We start from the raw sequence: 17,193 nt of genomic DNA, 5'->3' as shown, positions 1-17,193 counted from the left end.
ACTTTCTAAAAATAAGATGGGACAATGAAAGGGTGAAAGTAGAGACAGTTTAGAATTAAATTTCCTTTCTTTACTTGTATTACTCCTGACTTCGTAAGCCGAAGCACAGCGCCTAGCTCCCTTTCTGTATGAAAGAAAGAAAAGGGGCCGGGTGAAGACTTATAACATCAATGTATTTTTTTTTTTTTAAACCTTCTTCGTTTTATTAAATTACAAACCAAGAAGAAACAATAACCAGATCTTATAACACTACAGAAGAATCTGATTCATGTGGGTGGGTCGCTGCTAACATTCAAATGAAAAATCAGCTTATTTAAGCAGTCAGTAGTTCAGACGAAGCAGAACTAAAAGCAGTATTTCCTGTGAACCTAAATTTAACTGACTAGTTTGACTTTTGGTAAGTTCGTCCTAACCAATTCGTTTGGGAATATTCTTAGAGAAACATGACCTGGGAAGATTACAAAAAGCGTCTGATCGTCTTCTTCAGTGAGAAACTCGGTAAGAAAATGTATTATTTTTTATCGCACGTTTTCTGTTTTGCATGTTACACGCACACAGCCGGTTCGAGACCAAAATGGTGCCCAGGCAATGGAGTGAGAAGATTCTCAGGAACCCGGATGAAATCTCTAAGACACCACTGTGGTACTGAAGGCCTATCAAGACGGGGCACCAAACACATTTTACTATCTCACCAAGTCATAAAACAATTGGAAATGATAAACTGAAAGAAAAGTTGAACTTTCGGTGCACTGATAGGATGCAAATATAACGTTGTCGTTGATAGCAAAAAAAGCAACGCTTAATTAATGTGCAAATGAACAAAATCATATTCCTCTCTCCGACAATTAAATACAGATTTAGTTCGGTTATTTAACGAAAAGTGCAAGACAAGCAAATTGATTAGGGTGAAATATAAAATCCATTGCAGAACTCTGTACAGAATTTAAAAACTCTGAACCAACTATAGTCACCTTTACAAGAGCAAAAGCCCTTCCCTTTACCTTAGAGAATAGTTACATCCTTAAATAAATCCCACACCAGCACCTCTGATCACTGTGTGTGTGTGTGGAGGAGGGGGGGGGGTTAAAAATGTTATTAACTGCAATTCTTGTCTTGTTTTTGTTGAGTTTATTTTGTTTTGACTTCCACAGTACTGAAGTCACAAACAGCCCATTGCGCAAATCTGACTGCAATTCACAGAAAATTCTAGCGTGTGTACAGCGGGTGTTAGCAGAACATTAAAGACATTTATTTACAACCTTTAATGAACATTATACACAGTATTTACATAAAAGAAACAAATAATTACGCACAAGCATACCAATTTCCATGTATTTGAACACTACACCATCTCTCTCGTCAACTATTCTCAATTTACAAATTATTAACATCAGTTGTATCTTACTAAATATGAATCCTCGATGATTACTTAATAAAGAGACGGTCGTGTTCAAAGCCGCTAAGTGGATTTTTCTTATTTATTGATTTGAAATTATTGTTTTTCTAAAACTTTTGATTTTAATTTAGTAGTATAACATTATTTTGTGATTTTCTGATTAATTTGGTGTATTTATTCGTTACTCGGCCTTGTAATTGCATAAAAGTATCGGTAAAGGTTTCCACGTGTTTCAACTCCACTAACCGTTCGTAATTTTCCCGCCTTTGTGATACGATAGTTATATACCGTACTAGATAGCGTTAGCTGAACTTCGTTAGCAGTTAAATTGTACGTTTAAATAAATACATATAACGACTTAGATTACAAACGTAATATAATTAATTATATTTAAAATAATTAATAACGTAACATAATTAATAATAAATTAATAGAATCATGACTCAGAGCAGCAAAGCAAAAGGCTCAAGCTAATGGAAGTCCTGTGGCTCAGAGCAGAACTGAGGGGGGCAGTTGTCCTCTGACTCACAGCCTTATAAAATGCACTGTTTGCTTGATGTTTGCAGAGCAATCGGGTACGGGACATGATACTGCCAAGGGGGATGTCTTTGTGTGTGCGCGATGCAAGGAGTGTATCGATATCAGGCAACAACTCGGCGTTCTTGTGGGCCTATATGAGAGCTTGAAGGACAGGGTGGATGCCCTCGAAGAAACTAAATTGAGGGGCCCATCAAGCTCTCAGCTGCCCACATCAACGCCAGAGCTTGCACTTGGGCATCGCGTGACACAGAGACAACCCCCAAGGCAGAATGCGCTGGTCCCGAAGGAACTAGTAGTTGTTGGTGACTCTATTGTCAGGGAAACGGGGAATATGCTTTGTAAAAAAGATAGGTGGAACAGGACCAGGGTATGTCCGCCAGGGGCAAAGGTTGATGACGTTGTGGAGCGAATATCATCTTTTAAGGGCACAAAAGGTGATAGAGTTGTACACGTTGGCACTAATAATATTAAGAGTAGGAGACCGGCAGAATTACTTAACAAGTACAGGTCACTGTTGAACAAAAGCCGAGAATTAGGGTTGAATTTGAAAGTGTCTGCAATTCTGCCCAGACACGATAGGAGGGAGTATATGATGAGAGCCTTGTCGATCAATTCGGCCCTGGAAAGATTGTGCAAGGCTCAAGGGGTAGAATTTTTTTCAGCCTGGACTGTACTTGTTAACAGGAGATATTGCTTCTACAGGGATGGGATACACTTAAATAGAAAGGGTGCAAGAATATTTGCTGACGCTATCGAGGCAGTGTTAGGTGGGTCGGAAAACTGCTAGCTTGGGGGGAGACAAGGACCAATAGATTGACAGTAGCCATTGGCAGAGGTGAAAGAGATTCTTGCACTGCTTCTATTAGAATGAGCAGAAGCCTGAAAAACAAGATGCATGGTATTTCAGAGACTGCTGGGAGCCATTGCGGTACAAGTAAACACATGGGTTGTGTTAGGGTAGCTAAGAATAGAAACGGGTGCAGGTATACTTGCGTGTACACCAATGCTAGGAGTTTAGTAAATAAATTTGATGAAATTGAGGTATTGCTCAAAACATCGAAGGCAGATATTGTTGGGATATCAGAGACGTGGTGTCACACAGATAAGGGATGCAGAACTGCAATTTGGGGAGTACAACGTCTACAGAAAGGATAGACAGGATAGGAAGGGGGGTGGGGTTATGCTATTGGTTAAGAAACAAATAAAAACCAAGGAAGTGAAGCCAGTCGACATCGCTGGACAGTGCAGTGTTGAGTCAGTTTGGTGTGACATAAGCATTGGGAGATCAAAATAGAGAGTAGGAGTGTGCTATAGGCCTAATGACTCTGATGAGTATAATAAGGAACTGTACAGGGAAATAGAATGGGCCAGTAAATCAGAGAGTCTTATAATGGGAGATTTTAATTTCCCAGATATTGACTGGAATTTGGGGGCTGGTTACTCACACACTAGCAGGGCTTTTGTGGATTTATTGGATGATTGTTTTCTACATCAGCATGTTCGGGAGGCAACTAGAGGGAGTAATACTCTTGATTTGATTATCAGCAGTGATTCTTCATGCATTAAGAATCTGCAGATAAATGAACCACTAGGTGGCAGTGATCACAGTGTGCTGAAGTGGGATTTACTCAAAGAGGTAACTACCATTAGGGGTAAAAGGAAGGGTTATTGCTTCCGTAAAGGCGACTACGATGGACTGAGACAGTATTTAAATTCTATACAGTGGGACCAACTGATGATGTTACCAACAGCAAATTCAAAATGGGAAGCATTCAAAGAAGTTATCTTGGAAGCTACTAGGCTTTACATACCAACTAAGAAATATTGTTCAAGGTTTAGGCCAAAATGGATGTCAGATGAACTAATGAGGCATATGGCAGAGAAGAAAAATGCATGGGATACTTACAAATTAACACATGACACAGAAGCCTATGATAGATACAAGTTGATATGCAACCAAGTTACAAAGGAGGTTAGGCAGGCGAAGGCAGATTACGAGAAATCTTTGGCAAGGGATGCAAAGAAAAACAGCAAAGAGTTCTTTACTTATGTAAACTCTAGAAGGAAGGGGATGAATCAGATTGGTCCACTTGATATTGATGGGTCAACTGTTGATGATCCTGCTCAGGTAGCTAACAAACTAAATGAATATTTTGCATCGACATTCACACATGAGGAGTTATTCAGCAAGGGGAATGCCAGAGGTGTATTCAACTCTAGCAGTAAGCTACAGAATCTTGAAATAACTGGGAGTAAAGTGGAGGAGAAACTGTTGAAGATAAACACAAGAAAGGCACCCGGGGTGGATGGGATCTATCCAGTTATATTAAAGGAGGCAGCAAAGGAAATAAGCAAACTCTTAGCCATAATTATGAGAGCTTCCTTGGACTCAGGGGAGGTACCCATAGACTGGAGATGTGCAAGTGTGACCCCAATTCACAAAGGAGGATCAAAAGACGACACAAGTAATTATAGACCTGTTAGTCTAACTTCTGTTCCCGGAAAATTAATGGAGGCACTGGTTAAAGAAGCACTGCAGGATCATCTAGACAAGACTTCAGTTATAGCTCGGACACAGCATGGTTTTGTTAAGGGGAAGTCTTGCCTGACCAATTTGATTGGATACTATGATGCAGTCACAAAGGAACTGGATGCAGGGAATAACTTTGATATTATATACTTGGATCTTAGAAAGGCTTTTGATACTGTTGCACATGGAAGACTGCTACACAAATTGGAGCTGTGTGACATTGGAGGCAAATTGCTGCTATGGATAAAGGGGTGGTTGAGGGGGAGAAGACAGAGAGTGGTAATCAATGGACACTGCTCATCGTGGACTAATGTTATTAGTGGACTCCCTCAGGGCTCAGTGTTGGGTCCATTATTGTTTTCTGTATTTATAAAAGATATTGATGATGGTATATCAAGCTTAATGTCCAAGTTTGCAGACGATACAAAGGTTGGCAGGGTTGTCAAGGACACTACTGACACTATGCTGCTGCAACAGGATCTAGAAAGGTTGAGCAGATGGGCTGAGAGGTGGCAAATGAAGTTTAACATTGAGAAATGTAAAGTACTACACATGGGAAACAGCAACCCCAGAGCAACGTATCAACTCTGTGGTACTACACTGACAGTGGTAGAGAATGAAAGGGACTTGGGGGTGGTTGTGCCGGCAGATATGAAGTTCTCTGAGCAGTGCAGATGGGCTGCAAGAGTAGCTCATGGAGTATTGTCAATGATATACAGGAATTTTTCCAGCAGGGATAAGGAGGTGATTATTCCATTGTATAAGGCAATGGTCAGGCCACACCTAGAGTACTGTATACAGATCTGGAGGTCTCATTTCAAGAAGGATGTAGAGCTGCTGGAACGAGTACAGAGAAGGGCAACAAGATTAGTGAATGGAACAACGGGGTGCTCTTACGAAGAAAGGCTTAAGTTTTGCTAATTACAGTGTCTGGAGACTAGGCACCAGCGAGGTGATCTGATAGAGGTGTATAAGGCTTTGAATGGCTTGAGCATGCTCAATGCCGATGGGATTCTTCCTCTTGCTCAGAAAAATCACCTGAGAGGGCATAAATTCAAATTGAGGAAAGACAGATGTAGGATAGACGTGCGGAAATTTGCCTTTAGCCAGCGGGTGGTTGATTGGTGGAACAGACTCCCATCCCTTGTGGTGGAGGTTGATAGCCTAAATAAGTTTAAGGCTCAGCTGGACAGGTATTTTGAACGAACAGAGGGGTGATGTGGAAGTGGTTTTTTTTTTTTTTGGCTGATGCTGCATAAGCTTGCTTTCTTGCATCAAATGCCTCTACTAATGCTAATTCTGTTACATTACCAATTTTTATCACTTACATCAGTAAACTCATTTCAGTTCTTGCTACTTTGTTAGATCTCTTAGCTTTTAACCCATGAAATTTATTACAACTGGTATCCTCTTACATCAGTAATATCTACTACAAATCTCTCATTTTACTCTCTAGTTAACATCTTAGCCATCCCTCTTTACTCTTGAGTTTCTCTATAAATAAACTTTTTCTCTTTACATCTCATCTGCAGAGGCGGATTTAATGGGGGGGGGGGGCGCGCCCTGGGCCCCGACTTCTGAAGGGCCCACGCAAAACCCCAACAAATTAGTTGAACATTTTGGTTCAAAACTTTGTGATTATTATTATGCTATTATTAATTATATTATACATATATTATATTCAAATTTTGTTGGAAATAAAACATTAATAGTACATAATATTTTTTATTTATCTAAAAAAATGGTTAACGTGTATTTTTATTTTCCCTCTCTCTCTCTTTTTTTTAAGGGGCCCAATATTTTCTTCTGCGCCTAGGGTCTCAACCGACCTTAATCCGCTCCAGCTCATCTGATATGTTATCTTGTGTTGACACTTGGTGGCTGCTACTTCCAATTCCCTTGGGTTCAGGCTTCCTTTATGGCTGACGAGCTTTCTTCCATTTCTTGGGCACACTGCCTTCCAATGCCGGACCAGGCTTTCTTTCTTGCACATTTACATTAACCGTAACCACCGCCGATAAGGCCTATCATTGCCTTCCTATGCCGGACCAGGCTTTCTTTTTCTCACATTTTTTTTTCTTCTTCATCCCGCTACCACGAGTTATGAACTCTGACCACCGAAAAATCTACTTCAACCCGCAACTCACGACCCCCCTCTACCACAGTGTACTGATGTGGGATTTACTTAAAGATTTAATTACCATCAGGGGTAAAGGAAAGGGTTTTTGCTTCCGTAAAGGTGAGTACAGTGCTCTCCGACAGTTTTTAAAGTCTGTACAGTGGGATCAACTGACGATGTTACCAACAGTAAATTCTAAGTGGGAAGCGTTCAAGGAATTAATCGTGGAAGCTACTAAAAGTTTCATACCTATTAAGAAATATTGTTCAAGGTTTAGGCCTAAATGGTTATCTAATGAACTAATGAGACTCGTAATAGAGAAGAAAAATGCATGGGATGCATATAAATTATCAAGCAACTCAGAAGCCTATGGCAGATATAAGCTAGTCTGTAATCAGGTGACAAAGGAGGTTAAGCAGGCGAAGGCAGATTACGAGAAATCCTTGGCAAAAGATGCTAAGAAAAACAGCAAGGATTTCTTTACTCATATAAACTCTAGAAGGAAGGGGATGAATCTGATTGATCCACTCGACATCGATGGTTCGACTGTTGATGATCCTGCTCAGATAGCAAACAAACTGAATGAGTATTTTGCACCTACATTCACACATGAGGAATTATTAAGGTTTGAAAATGGCAGAAGGTTATCAAATTGTAGCAGGATACTTAATGATTTTGGAATAACTGAAAGCAAAGTGGAGGAGAAATTGTCGAAGTTAAACATAAGAAAAGCACCTGGGGTGGATGGGATCTATCCAGGAGGCGGCAAAGCAACTAAGCAAACCCATAGCCATAATTATGAGAGCATCCTTGGACTCAGGGGAGGTTCCCACGGACTGGAGATGTGCAAATGTATCCCCAATTCACAAAGGGGCATCGAAGGGTGACACGAGTAATTACAGACCAGTTAGTTTAACTTCTGTTCCGGGTAAAATAATGGAGTCACTGGTTAAAGATGCATTGCAGGATCATCTAGACAAGACTGCAGCAATAATTCAGACACAGCATGGGTTTGTTAAGGGAAAGTCTTGTCTGACAAATTTGATAGGATATTATGATGTGGTTACAAAGGAACTGGATGCAAAAAATAATTTTGATATCATGTATTTGGATTTCAGGAAAGCTTTTGACACTGTTGCGCATGGAAGACTACTGTACAAATTGGAGCAGAATGGTATTAAGGGTAAGTTGCTACAATGGATAAAAGGATGGTTAAGTGGGAGAAGACAGAGGGTTGTAATCAATGGGTGCTACTCTTCATGCACTAATGTTATTAGTGGAGTCCCACAGGGTTCGGTGTTAGGTCCACTGTTGTTTTGTATATTTATCAATGATATTGATGAAAGTATATCAAACTTAATGTCGAAGTTAGCAGATGATACAAAGGTTGGCAGGGTTGTTAATGACAGTAATGGCAGTGTGCTACTGCAACAGGATCTAGATAATTTGGGCAGATGGGCTAAGAAGTGGCAACTGAAGTTTAACCTTGACAAATGGAAACTACTGCATATGGGTAGAAGTAACCCCAGAGAAACGTACCAACTGTGTGGTACTACACTTAAGGTGGCAGAAAATGAAAAAGACCTGGGAGTAATTGTGCAGTCAGATATGAAGTTTTCTGAGCAATGCAGACAGGCTGCCAGGGCAGGTCATGGGGTTTTGTCAATGATATATAGGAATTTTGCTAGCAGGGAAAAGGAGGTGATTGTCCCTCTGTATAAGGCAATGGTCAGGCCACGCCTTGAGTACTGCGTACAGGTCTGGAGGCCTCATTTTAGGAAGGATGTAGATTTACTTGAGCGTGTACAGAGAAGGGCAACAAGATTGGTGAGGGGAATGAAGGGATCCTCTTACCAGGAGAGGCTTAAGTTCTGCAAATTGCAGTGGCTGGAGACTAGGCACTTGCGCGGTGATCTGATTGAGGTTTATAAGGCCTTGAATGGGTTGAGCACGCTGAATTCTGATGGGATCCTTCCCCTTGTTGAGATTACCAACCTAAGGGGGCATAAATTCAAATTAAGAAAAGACAGATGTAGAATAGATGTGCGGAAATTTGCCTTTAGCTAGCGGGTGGTTAATTGCTGGAACAAACCTCCATCTGTCATTGTGGAAGTTGATAGGTTGAATAAATTTAAGGAAGAACTGGACAGGCATTTGGAGGCAATGGTGTGAATTTTTTTTTTTTTTTTTTTGGCTGATGCTGCATAAGCTCGTACACTTGCTTTCTTGCATCACATGCCAACTATTACTACTACTACTACAGAGAAGTCAGATACAGAATGTGCACTTTCTCTAATTACTCCCCCGAACTTTACTCTTTCCCTCAAGTTTGGAATGCCTCCCCCAAGGACTCCAACCAACCCCCATACTGTTTGATTTTTTTCATTCCTTCCTATTTGCTAAAACAACTAGCCCCAGCTGTATCCCTAGCGCACAAACCAACCCTTCTCTAGAAATTTTTTTTTCACAGGGAGTATGGCCCGTTCATTTTTGCCGGTTCTGTTTATACTCCGGCACGACAACCAGGTCAGTAGAGTTTACAATAAATCGTCAATACAAATATTTATCGTATTTAGTAGTCACGGACTTGAACTCCGGTCCACTCAAGACACGCGTGCTATGCACTCTCGCTCCTGACCACCCAGCTACGGCAGGCTTATGTTTGCAGGTAACCTCCGAAACATCCAGTTTCGTGTTCACACCTCTGCTAAATATATCGAGCTTCCATAAGTTTATTAGTCACCCTGACGCATATTGTTTTGACACTGGACGTCCACTAATTTCTTGTTTACATTTTAACGGTGGCTTAGATCAAAAGAGACGCTTCGTAACCCGTTTCACAGTGCTATTGTTCTTGTCCTTAGCAACCTTTTCACGTCTGTTCTCAAATGGCACCCTCTACCTAGTCTTGCTGTCCCTGTTTGCTCTCTTGTATTATTTAAATTACTTGTTTACCTTTTAGTCACTATTTCAATTCACACGTCTAAAAGTGTCCATTCCCAAATCCAGTGTTTTTCCAACTTTAACCTTTTTTTTTTTTTTTTTACATTCAACCTAAATATTCTCTCTTAATACTTACTATCTTTAACATAATACTCGGGCATTAATACTAATTTTCACTTTCCATTGCCCTACCTGGATTTATTTTAGCAAAACAAATATTTCTATTTTAATTTGTAAGATCTACAACTGACGCTGAGTACATCCTCTTTTTTATCTGCAGTTCCTACAGATGAAGAATAGCTGCTGATAATAAGATCAAGAATATTGTTTTCTATTGTTGCCTCTCTAACATGCTGCTGTAAATAGTCATCCAATAAATCCACAAATATCTTGCTAGTTTGTGAGTGACTAACGCAATAGTTGCAGTCAATATCTGGAAAGTTACAATTCTTCATTAACACATTCTGATTTACTGCCCCACTCTTTCTCTGTATTTTTTTTATATTTTTCATATTCATTAGATCACATTAAATCTAGGACTGCATTCAGCAGTGCATCTTGCATTCCCCATATTACTGTACTGCGATGAATACTGTCACACCTATTAAGCCCGTATACCGCGCTGTATCCTTCACTCACCATGAATATTCACATTGCACAATCCTTTACAGTTCTGTCGGCAGGAGGTTATTTAACCGTTCGACACCATTCCTTGTATACATTAACCACAGTGGTCTGTGAGAAACAAACAAGATGTGCCGCCGTTTCTAATATGGTAGTGCCCAACGCACGAGCTCTCACGATCATGCCCTTTTGAAACTCGGTGATATCTTTACTGCATCCCATCACTGCTACTTTATCGCATTGACTTGCATAATTAGATGCAAATTGCCACTTCTCTAGTGTACCAAGCTATTCGTCTTTTTATACTGCGAACTATGCAGCATAATCCGTTTTTTTTTTTTTTTTGTTAGTTGTTGGCGCATTGGCTTCTGTGGCCATATTGCACCTCCCAAGGTTTTTGCATTTTCTACTCCGATCCAAGCCCGAGGCGGGATTCGAATCCGCGACCTTTGGGTTGCCAGACAGGCACTTTTACCCATCCGCCTAGCCCGGTCAGCTCATAGTCCGTTACGAAAGGGTGATATTACTCTATCAAGTTTACATTTCCCTGTGTTGCAACGATGTTTAGAGTGTTCCCATAAAATACGGATTCTACTTTGGATTATCAATTCCCTGGACTGTGACGACCATTTCAGTGGATGCAGCATCGCTTTCTCTACCTGCAGGTAAAATTTTATCTTTTATTTGATGTGGGAAGGCCATTTTACAAGCAAGTGAAATATATCGTCGTATCTTCCCTATGGAAACCCACGTGGTCGCCGTAGAGATAGTGTCACTGAGGCAGTGAAACCTGTAAACTGTGAAACTGACTGGGAACGGAGTTCTCCCAGGAAACTTTTAAACTGGTCACCTCACATACAACGTCTTTATTTTAGATCCTAGCAGTTTATTTTACCTTTTACCATGTTTATCGCCAGTCTCCTTTGTTCGCCACCATATTGTTTCACTTAGCGAACCTACGTTTTTCGAGTTGGCATTAAGAAGCTTCCTGCTAATTGGCTATAAATTCTAGCTGTTTTGAACAACTTCAAAAAATAATAATAATCAATAAATGAGTAATAATTATAATACATGGATAAATAATAATAGGTGAATAATAATAAATAATTGATAATAAATAAAATAGTAATAATAAACAAAAATAAAATTAAAGAAAATATGTCAAAAATCGAATCTCAAACGGGAAACAGTACTCCCGTAGTTGTGCTATTGCGCCCTTCATGCAGAGCACGGCACACCTCAAGCAACCAGGAACTACTTGAAAACACCTGCCCAAACTCAGCTCTGATTAAACAGCTCAACAAACAACCAGCTAAGTTAGGCACTGATGTTTCCTCGCAACGGGATCCAAATAATAGCAATATTATTATTGATGAGGAGGTCGCGGGTGTGGACACCAATATGAATAACCCCACCCCTCCAGCTGAGCGAAAACGGCTAAAACCCAAAAAAAAGGTCAAGAAATCCACTAAAACCTGTTCTCCTTCAGCTACTCTCTGGGAGAACCTAGAAGAAGAACTGAACTCCATGCAGTCCTCACTAGATAAGGATTGCTCTCACTTGGAGAAAATTATGATCCTCAGGTCCATGATGGAATGCTGCCTTCGCTTTGAAGGAAGTAGAGTAACCAAGCCAGCTGCCCAAAAAGTTACAGGCTGCTGGGGTACCCTCGAGAAAATGTTACATGACCTAATACTACAGAATGAACAACTAATTGCAATCAATGAACAACTGAGGGAAACAAATTATACTTTGACAAAGGCCCTCAGCAGTCCAGCTTGGACCAGCCATAGCACTCAGAACTCTTTCCTCCCAGATCTGACAGCACAATCAAACCGCCAGACACGACCAGCACTTCTCCCTACACCTATCCCAGAATCAACCTATGCTGCTATGGTACAGCGGCCAAAAATTAATGCCCATCCTCCCAATCACACTGACTGCCACCTTATGGACAGTGAACCGAATATCACAGTTAATGATTATCACCAGACCAAGAACCGGGAACCAAGTGAAATGCCACAGCGCCCCCGGTCCTATTCAGATGCGCAGAGGATCCAACCAATGGCAGATAAGCTATTTGCCCCTCCCAACACCAGACAGAATAGAGAACAAAACCTAGTCATCCTTCGTGCGACCCAAGAGGGTTGCTTTACTTCAAGCGAGGCTGTCAAGGAGGTTGTTACTACCAACTTGAAACCTCAAATGAAAACCATAAAAATTAAAAGCCTCAGAAAAATCCGTAATTCTGGAATCATCATTGAGACTGCTTCCAAAAAAGATGCAGAAAACATTATTCAAATCCCACAGATATATGAACTGGGTCTTAGCGCTGAGATACCCAAACCAAAAGGCCCATCAATTGTAATCTTCGATGTCGAAAAAGGAATTTCCAAAGATGACCTCCTTGAGGAAATATATGACAGGAACCTTGCTGATCATATCACTAGACATGAAATTCAAAGTGAACTTAAAGTCAAGTACTCCACCAAATCCAGATCGGGTACTTGTTGCAACTGGGTAGTCGAACTCTCCCCGAAGATATGGCAAATATTATTCCAACAACAACGAATATTTATTGGCTGGAGCTCTTGCCGGTTCAAGGAGCACATACCTACCATCAAGTGCTTTAAATGTCTCCGATTTGGACACACATCCCATGTCTGTGCCCGACAAGACTTCACCTGTGGCCACTGTGCTGAACGCGGACACACCTACAACAATTGTCCAAACAAACATCAAGCCCCTAACTGCGCCAACTGCAAAGCAGCAAAAATGGATCCCAATCACTCCGTCCGGGATGTCAAATGTCCAATCTATTTAAGGGTATTGAGAACCATCCATAACAAAACCGACTATGGCTGTACACCATAATCGCCATTCCACCAACGTCCTCAAAATTCTCCAACTGAATGCCCAAAGAGCTAGAAATGTTGTCGAACAAATTAGAATGAAAATGGATGAAGAAGAAATTGATATCCTTTGTGTTCAAGAGCCCTACACCCACAAGGGACGGGTACAGGGCTACCCTCGCGCTTATAGGATCATTGAGACAACCACAGATACTCCATGGGCAGCCATCATTATTAGGAATACAACAATTACAGTCACAAAGATCGACTCCTTATGCACCCCCTTTGGTGTTTGTGCACACATTATCTGCCAACAAGGCTCTCTGCACGTAGTCTCGTTGTACTGCCGACCACGAACTGATATCGCAACATATATTGAATATCTCCAGTCAGTCATAACCCTCTTACCTTCCAGCAAAATCCTAGTAACGATGGATGCCAATTGTAGATCTCGCTTGTGGCATAGCCGTGTGGATGGCCACATAGTTTCCCAGAATGGACAGCAATTAGAAGATTTCCTTTCATCTTCCCCATTTGAAGTCCTTAACAAACCACATCACCTTTCTACCTTCAGCAATACCCTGTGGGAAAGCAACATTGACGTTACGCTCGCCACACGGTCCATAGCACAAAAGTTCTCATCATGGATGGTTCATGAGGCCTGGACCACCTCAGACCACAGGGCCATCTCCTTCCATCTATCTAGACAACTTGATAGTACTCCTCCCACCTACCACGATATCATCAGATACTCCACCAAAACAGCTGACTGGAATGCCTTCAAGGACAATATAAAATCAAAGCTACAAATGGATACATCCCAACTAAACCATCTTGATCCACAGGAGCACCTCTCCCTCCTAACAAGCACACTCCAACAAGCATGTGAGAGAACTATGAAAAAACGTCAGAAGCACCTAAAGGCTGTCCCTTGGTGGTGCAAGGAACTAGAAAACCTAAGGCGGCAAGTCCACACTGCCCGAAAAGCCTTCCAGAGAGCGAGGCACTCCTGGCCTCCTGCTGAGGTCCAGGCTCTACGGGAAGCATATAGAAGATATCGTAACGACTACACAAGCCTCATTCGGCAGAAAAAGAAAGTGTCTTGGCAGAACCTTGTGACAACCACTGGTAACGCAGATCCTTGGGGGGTCGTTTATCGCATTGTTATGAACAAGCTGCCCAGGGGAGAGATGTTAAATGCAACCCTGACTCCTGATGGCAATCCAACACACACATGGGCTGAATCCATGAATAATATTCTGAATGCCCTACTTCAGACAGATGAGAGTCCCCTCAATGATGAACAAAAGCAAATTAAACAAGACAACCAGGCCTTCTCCAACAATAAAATAGAACCTCCTTTCACCTCTGAGGAAATGAACAAAGCACTTGACAGAACAAAAATGAATAAATGCCCTGGTCATGATAATATTGAGGTTGAGGTCATCAAGAAAGCAGCAACACATCTCCCAAACCACCTATTAGCACTATTCAACAAATGCCTTGCGAAAGGAATTTTCCCTGATTCTTGGAAACAGGCAGTGCTTCGACTCATCCTAAAAGGTCCAGATAAAGATCCTACTCTACCCAAATCTTACCGCCCCATTGCTCTTCTCCCGGTCTTGGGAAAGGTAATGGAGCGGCTGCTTCAATCCAGATTATCCACCTACTACCAGACAGCCAACTTAGACTCTCCAAAGCAGTATGGCTTTAAGCCAGGATGCTCCACTGAAGATGCTATGAACAATCTGCTCAACACAGCAAACTCAACCACAGAAAAATATCTACTGGCTATTTCCATTGACTTTGCTGGTGCCTTCGATTCCATCTGGTGGCCCAGCATTGTCAGGAGATTACGTCAAATCAATATTCCACTCAACCTCTACCGCTGTCTCCAGAACTACCTCTTCAACCGCTCAGTCACTGTTCAAACAAATTTTCAGAAAACCTCCCGACCAGTTGTTAGAGGGTGTCCACAGGGCTCGGTTCTTGGGCCCTACTTCTGGAACTTGATACTAGATGAATTTCTTCTTATGGATTTGGGTCCTGTGGACTGCATGGCCTATGCAGATGACCTCATCCTCCTTATCAAAGCTGATTCTAGAACTCAGCTTGAGCAAATTGCCTCCCCTGCCTTAACGATCCTCCAAAATTGGGCAAACAACCACAAGTTAGTCATCTCTGGGGAAAAAACGAAGACAATCCTCCTCAAAGGATCCTTGGACATAAGAAGACCACCCCAAATTAAAATCTCTGGGCAGACATTGCAACTCAAAACAGAACTAAAATATCTAGGAGTAACCTTTGACTCCCGATTAACATTCTTACCTCATCTTAATTACCTCTCCAATAAAATACGTCGTTATACTGCCATGATCGTAAGAATTAGCAGAGCAGACTGGGGTTTGAAGAGGAGGACTCTCATGCTACTTTATAAAACCATCTTCTTACCAGCTGTGTGCTATGGTGCAGCCATATGGTTCCCTCGTGCCATCATTGCACGTAATAAAGCAAAGCTACATACAATTCAACGCAATATCCTACTCACTGTGACTAGAGCATGCCGCACAGTCAGTAATCCTGCCCTGCAGGTCTTAGCAGGCACTCTTCCTCTGGACCTGGAGGTTATTCGTCGCGGCCTTGCATACCGCATAAAGAGAGGAATTGCCACCACCATTCTGGATATAACACTCGATCTAGCTAATGATCCAAAAAACGAAATGAAACAGATTTACACTAAGCTCTTCCAGCATTGGCAAAGATCTTGGGAGCAAACAACCAAAGGTGAAACAACTAAAAGATTTCTTCCACAAGTTATGATAACTGCACCAAAACCTCCTCCGTGGTACTCACCAGGCCTTCACGTCTCGTTCTTCCTCACTGGTCATGGATCGTTTCGGGCCAAGCTGCATGCCCTGGGTCTCACCGATTCTCCTCTCTGCACATGCGGTGACAATGAAGACTGGATTCACCTCATGTATAATTGCCCTCTTTATGATTTACCCAGAAGTCTCCTAATTACCAAAACTGGAAATATACCCAGTGGGCAGGAACACCTCTACATAATTGACGAAACCAACTACAAAGCCTTCACTACTTTTGCCCAGACTGTATTTGAAATGCGTCAAATTCACCTACAGCAAACTGTTCAACGCACCCCCATCTTATAATGAACCCAAAACTCAATTCACAGAACATATCCTGAATGGAATCAAAGAAAACACAAACAGAATATTGATCTTTGTCATGACCTAACAGGAATCTCTCGACGTTCACAAAGGAAGCTATCTGACAAACCCACGAACCCAAAAAGGACTTTTCTACAATAGCCACAAGAACTCCAAGCAATCCTTGAGTTTCATGAATCCATGTGCCTCCTCTCATCCCCTAAGAGAAGATTATCCAAGTCCCAGTGTGGGACACTGCCCATTGCCTACAAGTCACCCTTGGATGAAGATTAAATTGTTGACCCTGGGCCCCTTGCCCATTGTGGGACCCACTCACTTGCTGGCACCTCTTCTCTTCAAGGTGTATGACAATATCTGATTTTCCTACTTGTGCACGAACTCATATAAATACTCCTCTGGGAGTGGGGCTGGCATTTGACTTTCAAATGCAGGATCATGCTATTAGGCAATCTGACTTTGTGGGTCACTTGACCTCACAACCTTTTCTCTTCTTCCTGAGGTAGGGTGGGCTCCCCCCAGGGGGGAGCCCACCCTACCTCACCCTCTCTCTTCTGCTTACCTTCTTTCTTCTCCTCAATCTCTCACCCCTTCTCCTATTTCAAAAAAAAAAAAAAAAAAAAAAAAAAAATTTTTATTTTTTTTATTTATTTTATTTATTTTTATTTATTTTTTTTATTAATTTTTTTTATTATTATTATTTTTATTTTTTTATATTATTTATTATTTTTATTTTTATTTTATTTTATTATTATTCTTTTTTATTTTATTTTATTATTTTATTTTTTTTTTCTCGGCCCTCCCTGGGAAGCTCAGGCTAACCCCAGGGTCGGCCAGCCAGAGTTCTCTTTCCACATACCTGGTCCGGCTCCCAGTGCCAGTGACGGTAACTAGCAGTCTGTGGTGTTCCACAGACCCTAGGCTAAGCGGCCAGATGAACAACATAACCCGCACTAAGCAAACATGAACATACACTAACATATGATATCTGGCCTTGACAGTAC

General features: G+C 41.5%; 1 protein-coding gene across 2 annotated transcripts in view; it reads left to right on the top strand.

Annotated features, from left to right (window-relative positions):
• Window positions 1–342: 342 nt before the first annotated feature.
• Window positions 343–17,193, top strand: part of LOC150075079 (sarcoplasmic calcium-binding protein, beta chain-like) — an 84,309-nt gene continuing 67,458 nt past the window's right edge. For both annotated transcript variants that reach the window (XM_090388905.1, XM_090388904.1), the window contains exon 1: window positions 343–498. In XM_090388905.1, coding sequence (XP_090245031.1) covers window positions 444–498 — 55 coding nt within the window. In that variant the 5' untranslated portion in view covers window positions 343–443. The remainder of the gene's footprint in view (window positions 499–17,193) is intronic.

The sequence above is a fragment of the Mastigoproctus giganteus genome, chromosome 14 (assembly GCF_048544385.1).
Source record: "Mastigoproctus giganteus isolate SK-2022 chromosome 14, ASM4854438v1, whole genome shotgun sequence".
NCBI classification, from domain to species: domain Eukaryota; kingdom Metazoa; phylum Arthropoda; class Arachnida; order Uropygi; family Thelyphonidae; genus Mastigoproctus; species Mastigoproctus giganteus.
The sequence above is the reverse complement of the archived record's forward strand: the minus strand, read 5'-3'. Positions and strand labels throughout refer to the sequence as shown.